At 33.5% G+C, this 8,624-nt stretch overlaps 1 protein-coding gene across 1 annotated transcript in view; it reads right to left on the reverse strand.

Moving 5' to 3' along the window:
• Nucleotides 1–556: 556 nt before the first annotated feature.
• The window catches only part of CCDC102B (coiled-coil domain containing 102B), a 280,832-nt gene continuing 272,764 nt past the window's right edge, over nucleotides 557–8,624 (reverse strand). Inside the window, exon 9 of the mRNA XM_010862314.1 lies at nucleotides 557–582. Coding sequence (XP_010860616.1) covers nucleotides 573–582 — 10 coding nt within the window. The 3' untranslated portion in view covers nucleotides 557–572. The remainder of the gene's footprint in view (nucleotides 583–8,624) is intronic.

Below are 8,624 nucleotides of genomic sequence, written 5' to 3' on the forward strand. Positions count from 1 at the left end.
AATACAAACTTGTGCAGTATCAATGTCAAAGTTAAATCTTAAATCATGAAAAACACACCAACAATGGAAATCACTTAAAATGTAAAATTCAACAGAAATAGTATAGCTCATTGACACGATCTGCATTTTCTCCTAATCAGGACAATTTCAATAGAAACATTTTTAAAATTATAACTAAAGTTATTTAGCATGTAGCTATGGAAGGAAGAAAATACCTTATGTAAAACATTTAAATAAGGAAGTGGAAGTCTACACGTAAAGGGCATTTTCAAACTGCAACATATGGAATTTATCAGAAAAATGAAATTAGAATGTACAGAGTTTCAGCTTAATTTTAAAAAGACAAAAATGTACCAAAAAGATGTTCATAAATATTATATAATAGATTGCAATTTAACAATATACATTCTAGATGCCTTAAAGGATACTTAGGTGCCAATGGTTTATATTAGAATTGAAGAACAACATAGAATCTAATTGTCCCATATCCTGCATAACTTTTAGTTAGCTTACTGTGGTTATTGTCAAGAGTTAGACACTTACCCTTGAATTCAAGGCCATTTCTCTTGTCTTTAAAAGTCACTATGGGTACAAAAATGGGGAGATATTCCCTTAGATCAAATGCTGTGCTTTCACATTCTGAAGCACATTTCTATGCAAAAATATATCAGTGAACTAAGATATTATAAAAATTAGGATAATATATAGAGCAGTATTTAGTATTTGGAGGACATAAGTAAATGGGAATACCATAGTAGCCAAAAATATGAATGATAAATTATATTAATCCATCTATAGAAATAAGTTACATACTAAATATGTGTATAAAGATCTTCTGTTTAAATCCATATCTTTTACCTGCCTCCAATCCTTCAATAATTTTCACCAAGTTATGCTTTTATATGTTAAAAGAATATCCTAGCTATTGTAAACAGTACTGCAATGAACATTGGGGTACACGTGTCTTTGTGAGTTATGCTTTTCTCAGGGTACATGCCCATTAGTGGGATTGCCGGATCATATGGTAGTTTTAGTTTTTTAAGGGGTCTCCATGCTGTTCTTCACAGTGGCTGTATCAATGTACATTCCCACCAACAGTGCAAGAGGGTTCCCTTTTCTCCACACCCTTTCTAGAACTTATTGTTTATACATTTCTTGATTATGCACATTCTGACTGTTGTGAGGTAATACCTCATTGTAGTTTTGATTTACATTTCTCTAATAATTAGTGATTTTGAGCATCTTTTCATGTGTTTGCTGGTCATCTGTATATCTTTGGAGATATGTCTATTTAGGTCTTTCACCCAATTCTTGATTGGGCTGTTTTTTTGATACTGTGTTCCATGGGCTGCTTGTATATTTTGAAAATTAATCCCCATAGATGGCAGTCCACCAGGCTCCCCCATCCCTGGGATTCTCCAGGCAAGAGTACTAGAGTGGGTTGCCATTTCCTTTTCCAACGAACAAAGCTAGTGGAGATGATGGAATTCCAGTTGAGCTATTTCAAATCTTAAAGGATGATTCTGTTAAAGTGCTACACTCAATATACCAGCAAATTTGGAAAACTCTACAGTGGCCACAGGACTGGAAAAGATCAGTTTTCATTCCAATCCCAAACAAAGGCAATGCCAAAGAATGTTCAAAGTACCACACAATTGCACTTATCTCACACGCTAGCAAAGTAACACTCAAAATTCTCCAAGCCAGGCTTCAACAGTACATGAACCATGAACTTCCAGATGTTCAAGCTGGATTTAGAAAAGGCAGAGGAACCAGAGATCAAATTGCCAACATATCATCAAAAAAGCAAGAAAGTTCCAGAAAAACATCTAAAAGATGCTTACTCCTTGAAAGGAAAGTTATGACCAACCTAGATAGCATATTCAAAAGCAGAGACATTACTTTGTCAACAAAGGTTCGTATAGTCAAGGCTATGGTTTTTCCTGTGGTCATGTATGGATGTGAGAGTTGGACTGTGAAGAAGGCTGAGTGCCGAAGAATTGATGCTTTTGAACTGTGGTGTTGGAGAAGAGTCTCTAGAGTCCCTTGGAATACAAGGAGATCCAACCAGTCTACCCTAAAGGAAATCAATCCTGAATATTCTTAGGAGGGACTGATGTTGAAGCTGAAACTCCAATACTCTGGCCACGTGATGTGAAGAACTGACTCCTTGGAAAAGACCCTTATGTTGGGAAATATTGAAGATAGGAGGAGAAGGGGATGACAGAGGATGAAATGGTTGGATGGCATCACCGAGTCGATGGACATGAGTTTGAGCAAGCTCCATGAGTTGGTGATGGACATGGAAGCCTGGCGTGCTGCAATCCACGGGGTCACAAAGAGTCACGTGACTGAGCAACTGAACCTAAGTTTGCAAATATTTTCTCCCATTCTGAGGGTTGTCTTTTCATCTTGTTTATAGTTTCCTTGACTGTGCAAAAGCTTTTAAGTTTAATTAGGTCCCATTTGTTTATTTTTGTTTTTATTTTCATTATTCTAGGGGGTGGGTCAAAAAGGATTTTGCTGTGATTCATATCAAAGAGTGTTCTCCCTGTGTTTTCCTTTAAGAGTTTTATAATGTGTGACCTTACATTCAGGTCATACAGAATGAAGTAAATCAGAAATAAAAAACAAATATATTAAAAGAATAGAAGTAATGACTACATGTGTGTGTATATTTCTGTATGTCTGAAAACAGAACATTTAAAATTGTTCCAGGTAGCTGCTTTAAGAATGCTGTTAAAAACATAGCTCCACTGAAGTGTAAATGTGAGTTTCTTAGCTATACTATGAAATACAATATAAGATTAATGTACAATGTAGTTATTCATTCATGAGGTTGATGGAATTTAGCTTTAATTTCCTTTTCTCACTGTACCATGAAGAAATAAACAGTCACAGGATGATTTCATATTTTACAACTTCTCATTCATGGAAACAAGAAAAGATTTAGAAATATACAGATTATATAGAAAAGAGCAGATTCATTCATTCACATTCAAGTTTGTCATCTCTAAATCAGAATAAGAGAATGATGAAGAAAATCTATTAAGAAACAATATCAATCAGTATTAAATGCAAATAAGTAAGTGAGATGATTACCGGCTCATGTTCTTGTAAATAATGCAAACATTTTTGTGCAAACACACGTGGCCAAGAAAAGATTAGAATCTTTGTTTGCTGTCTTGGAATTCCATCTTTTAAAATGTCAAAGCTTTCCTATCACAATATTCACTTTACCTTCAAAACTTTAATATAAGGCTTTACTCACATCAGCATTTGGATTCTGAACTCAGAAATAAAAGAACAGAAATTGTGCTTCTATTTCTATAGGTCTTATATACTATTAAATTTTCAATCTGAATAGTGTAGGTTTCAAATATATGTTAACTTACAAGTCTAGAATAATTGGTAAACCAACACTGAGGTAACATTTCCTTATTTCTACTCTCTAAAATGTCTTACTCAGTTTTGCCACCAAAAAATTACCTTTTGCAAATGTGAAATACACAATATGACCTTTTTTATGAGATTTCAGCACAAAATTATCTAATCCAGCTTCCATGATAGTGTTTTTAAATAAAGGGAATGCAGTTAAGTATGTAAGATTTCTTTAATGGTAAATTAGTATTTTTATATTAAAGAAAATGTTTCTTACACATGTGGAACGTTCCAGACATTGTTCTGTTTGGTATAAAGAAATGAGCAAGACAAAGAATATTCTTGAAATAATGGATTACCTTTCTTTCTTTTTCTTTCTACCTGTTTGTCCATCCACTGACCCATTTATTTATCTATGGCATATATGTATGGATAACTGTTCATCAAAACAGCAAAAACATTACAGTCACAGAGGGAAAAAAAAGACTTGGTGTTTAGTTATGTTCACTGTATTAGTTCATTTTTAAAGTAATATAAATTGTAAGAAGACACAATCTCACCACCTGACCTTGTTTTTAAATTTGTGATTTCTAAAATAGCTAAAAGAAATGTTCACTGGAAAATGTTGTGGACATTCTTATAATATATTTGAATTTAATAGGAAATACCATTCAGGGGTATTTATCTATGAACAAGTTGAACACATTCTACTTGCTGTGCAGTTTTCCACAAGGTCAGAACACGGTTTATGATCTATGAAGCCAACATCCATTACCTTAATTATCGTAGTTCTAAATGATTATCAATCTGATAATGATTGAAGCCACTTCCTTTTTTTTTTTTTTTGCTTTCAGAAATAGCATGCCTATTTTTGAAACTACTTTCTTTACTCCCTTCTATGTGAATATCAATACAATTTGATAAATTCCATGTGGATTTCTGTTGATATTCTGATTGGAAATGCAAGAACTTAAAGATTAGTCTGGAGAGAAATGACATTCTTATTATAACATATTATCCATTGTTTTGGCTTGTTCAGAGCCATATTTTAAGTATTTTGTTCATAGATTTTGAATTGTTATTGGAATTTTTTCTTATTATCTTTAGTTAATTGAACTTTTATCAAGAAAATTTAACTTTTTATATAATGGGTCTGTACCTTGTCTTGGATATATGTTTTGTCTGTATATAATAGCACATTTGCCTCTTTCTTCTTGCTTATTCATCTACTGTGGTACAACTTTGAATAGCAGATTTACTGGTTATTTTTGCTATTTTGTTTGTTTCTGAACTCCTGAGTTTAAATGATTGCCTGTAAATAATAATATTTGATTTCTTTAAAGTAGAAATTCTAAGTAGAAAATGGAACTTCTCAGATATTCTTAGTTTTAACCATGAATATGGGTTAACATTTTAAAATTGTTTTATTATTTTTTATAATAATCATTCCATTTTCTGAGTTGAATTGGTAGAATATATTAATACATTTTTTATAGAGAACCTTTCTTGAATTCTGAGGATAAACACCATATGGTCATGATGCATATTTTATAACACTTGTAGGTTCCATGTGCCAAAATTATCACTTAGAAGTTTTTCACGCATAATCATACATAAACCTGTAATTCTCTTCTTTTATACTATTTTTATCAAGTTTAAGTGTTAATAATTTCCTGTCTTATAACATATGTTAGGAAATGTGCTTTTGAATTTCTCTAAAATGCTTTTTTATCTGTTGATAAAAAAGTTGATAAAACTCACCTATAAGAATAGGTTTTCCTAAATAGCTTTCCTCCTTTTTTCTTGATCAGTTTTGTACAGGCTTTTGATAATGATGAGAAATTCGGGAGATTCTTCAAGTGTCGTGAATGTCTTTTCTCCCTTCTTCCCTTTGCTCTATAAGGGGGGAATTTGGTTCTTGCCACACTGAGTCATATTCATCACAGCCCACATTTGGATCCAGAGACAGGCACACTCTTGCCTGCAGCTACACTCCTGTTTTATGTTTCTCTGTTGTTTCTGGCTAATGGAGAGTTTTATCTGTACCACTAAACATGCTTAGGTTTCTTAATGACTTTATAAAAACAGGTCTTATTTCTTACTGCTATGTTTAGAGAAAGCACGATCAATGTATAATCTTACCACAGCATTTTGAAAAGGACTGCTTATATATTCTCATGTCAGCATTTTACATATGAATGTGTAAATGATGGGCGCTATTAGATTTTAGTATCATAGCTAAAACACCATTGTATCATATATGGTTTCTATTTTTACTCACCCAGAATCTTAAAAGGATACAATATGTAATTATACCACCAAACACTTCCATTTCCCTGGATTAATGAAGATCCATTGGCAGTAATTTGGAAAATGTAACTTACTGTGCTGAAGCAATAACTCATATAGTGACCCATAAAAGTTAATACAATTTTAGAAGGGTCTAATATAGTCTCAAAGAAGAGCTGGAAGAAAGTGGGTCACTCTGTCAGCAAACCCAACAAATACATCCCAAAGAATAGTGGTGATAAAAATGATTCAGAAACAGAGACCATGGTAACAAAATAATTCAGTTTTGCAAATTGCTTCATGCATATAGAAGCAAAGAACTGTGTCTATGATTAGTCTTTCATTTTACTTATTTTAAAAATATATATAACAGCTCTTTAAAATTATTTATGATTACAGTGGGCAGTATTAGAACATTTCTCTTGAAAACTAAAAATGCTTTCAAATGTGTTTTATCATTTGACCGTTTTACAATTCTGTGAGACAGAGTATAGATCTGTTTCTAAACCATGCACACACACTGAGCTAAAGTGCATTAAGTAGATTTTCTATGTTACATGAGTCTTCTCATTCAAAACAGTAACTGTTTACTGTAATGCATACATACACACGAAGATTTTCATTTCTTTTTTGACAATAATGGACAGATGTGAACATTGTAGTTAAAATTTTTCATGTATCTTTGTTAATGTTAGCTAAAAGACTCTCCTTCCATAAATTTGTTTTTTTAAGTCTATATTTTGACTCACATTCAAAATTTCTTATAGTGCATGCAAATATGAATCATTAACTATGCACAGTGATAAAGAGATCTAACATATAGTTCAAAGAATGCCAATAATGTTAAAGCATCCAAAATGGAATGTCACTTTCTAACACAGTAAAATGTAAGAATAATTTTCATTTTTTATTATGGCTTTAGTTTAATTTCAGAAGAAATATAAAAGGAAAAAAAGTGTGTATCATTGTTGTCAGAATTCTTTTGTACAAGTGAGAGACCACTTGCCATAATATTATAAGTAAAACATTTCAATAGAAGGCTTAAATTATATAAATTTAAATAATTATATAAAATTTAATAAACTATATAAATTTAAAATAATAAGAATTGTCTGAAAATAGAATATAATTCCTTGTCAAATAGTCCCTGATTCTGGAATGATTCAAGTAAAGGTGATGTTATCAAAGGGGTTATTAAATCAGCATGGTGGTTGGATAAGTAATCTTTATGATTTCTTCCAGTTCCAATTCTTAAAGAGTCTTTGAAAATTTTAATTATTAAACCTCCAGATGTTGACTTTGAAACCTCCTTCTTTCTGAAGTTAAATATTATATATTTTTCTTTAATTCAGTGAATGTTTCTGTAACACCTATTATGTACCACATACCATGTAATCTGACTGTGACTCAGATCATGAACTCCTTATTGCCAAATTCAGACTTAAATCGAAGAAAGTAGGGAAAACCATTAGACCATTCAGGTATGACCTAAATCAAATCCCTTATGATTATACAGTGGAAGTGAGAAATAGATTCAAGGGCCTAGAGTGCCTGATGAACTATGGACTGAGGTTCGTGACATTGTACAGGACACAGGGATCAAGACCATCCCCATGGAAAAGAAATGCAAGAAAGCAAAATGCCTGTCTGGGGAGGCCTTACAATAGCTATGAAAAGAAGAGAGGTGAAAAGCAAAGGAGAAAAGGAAAGATATAAACATCTGAATCCAGAGTTCCAAAGAATAGCAAGAGGAGATAAGAAAGCCTTCTTCTGCGATCAATGCAAAGAAATAGAGGAAAACTACAGAATGGGAATGAATAGAGATCTCTTCAAGAAAATTAGAGATACCAAGGGGACATTTCACGCAAAGATGGGCTTGATAAAGGACAGAAATGGTATGGACCTAACAGAAGCAGAAGATATTCAGAAGAGATGGCAAGAATACACAGAAGAACTGTATAAAAAAGATCATCATGGCCCAGATAATCATGATGGTGTGATCACTGACCTAGAGCCAGACATCCTGGAATGTGAAGTCAAGTGGGCCTTAGAAAGCATCACTACGAACAAAGCTAGTGGAGGTGATGGAATTCCAGTTGAGCTATTCCAAATCCTAAAAGATGATGCTGTGAAAGTGCTGCACTCAATATGCCAGCAAATTTGGAAAACTCAGCAGTGGCCACAGGACTGGAAAAGGTCAGTTTTCATTCCAATCCCAAAGAAAGGCATTGCCAAACAATGCTCAAACTACTGCACAATTGCACTCATCTCACACGCTAGTAAAGTAATGCTCAAAATTCTCCAAGCCAGGCCTCAGCAATATGTGAACCGTGAACTTCCTGATGTTTAAGCTGGTTTTAAAAAAAGCAGAGGAACCAGAGATCAAATTGCCAACATCTGCTGGATCATGGAAAAAGCAAGAGAATTCCAGAAAAACATCTATTTCTGCTTTATTGACTATGCCAAAGCCTTTGACTGTGTGGATCACAATAAACTGTGGAAAATTCTGAAAGAGATGGGAATACCAGACCACCTGATCTGCCTCTTGAGAAATTTGTATGCAGGTCCGGAGTAACAGTTAGAACTGGACATGAAACAGCAGACTGGTTCCAAATACAAAAAGGAGTACATCAAGGCTGTATATTGTCACCCTGTTTATTTAACTTCTATGCAGAGTACAGCATGAGAAACACTGGGCTGGAAGAAACACAAGCTGGAATCAAGACTGCCGGGAGAAATATCAATAACCTCAGATATGCAGATGACACCACCCTTATGGCAGAAAGTGAAGAGGAACTCAAAAGCCTCTTGATGAAAGTGAAAGTGGAGAGTGAAAAAGTTGGCTTAAAGCTCAACATTCATAAAACGAAGATCATGGCATCCAGTCCCATCACTTCATGGGAAATAGATGGGGAAACAGTGGAAACAGTGTCAGACTTTATTTTTCTGGGCTC

Source organism: Bison bison, unplaced genomic scaffold (genome assembly GCF_000754665.1).
Source record: "Bison bison bison isolate TAMUID 2011002044 unplaced genomic scaffold, Bison_UMD1.0 scf7180017864481, whole genome shotgun sequence".
Classification (NCBI taxonomy): Eukaryota; Metazoa; Chordata; class Mammalia; order Artiodactyla; family Bovidae; genus Bison; species Bison bison.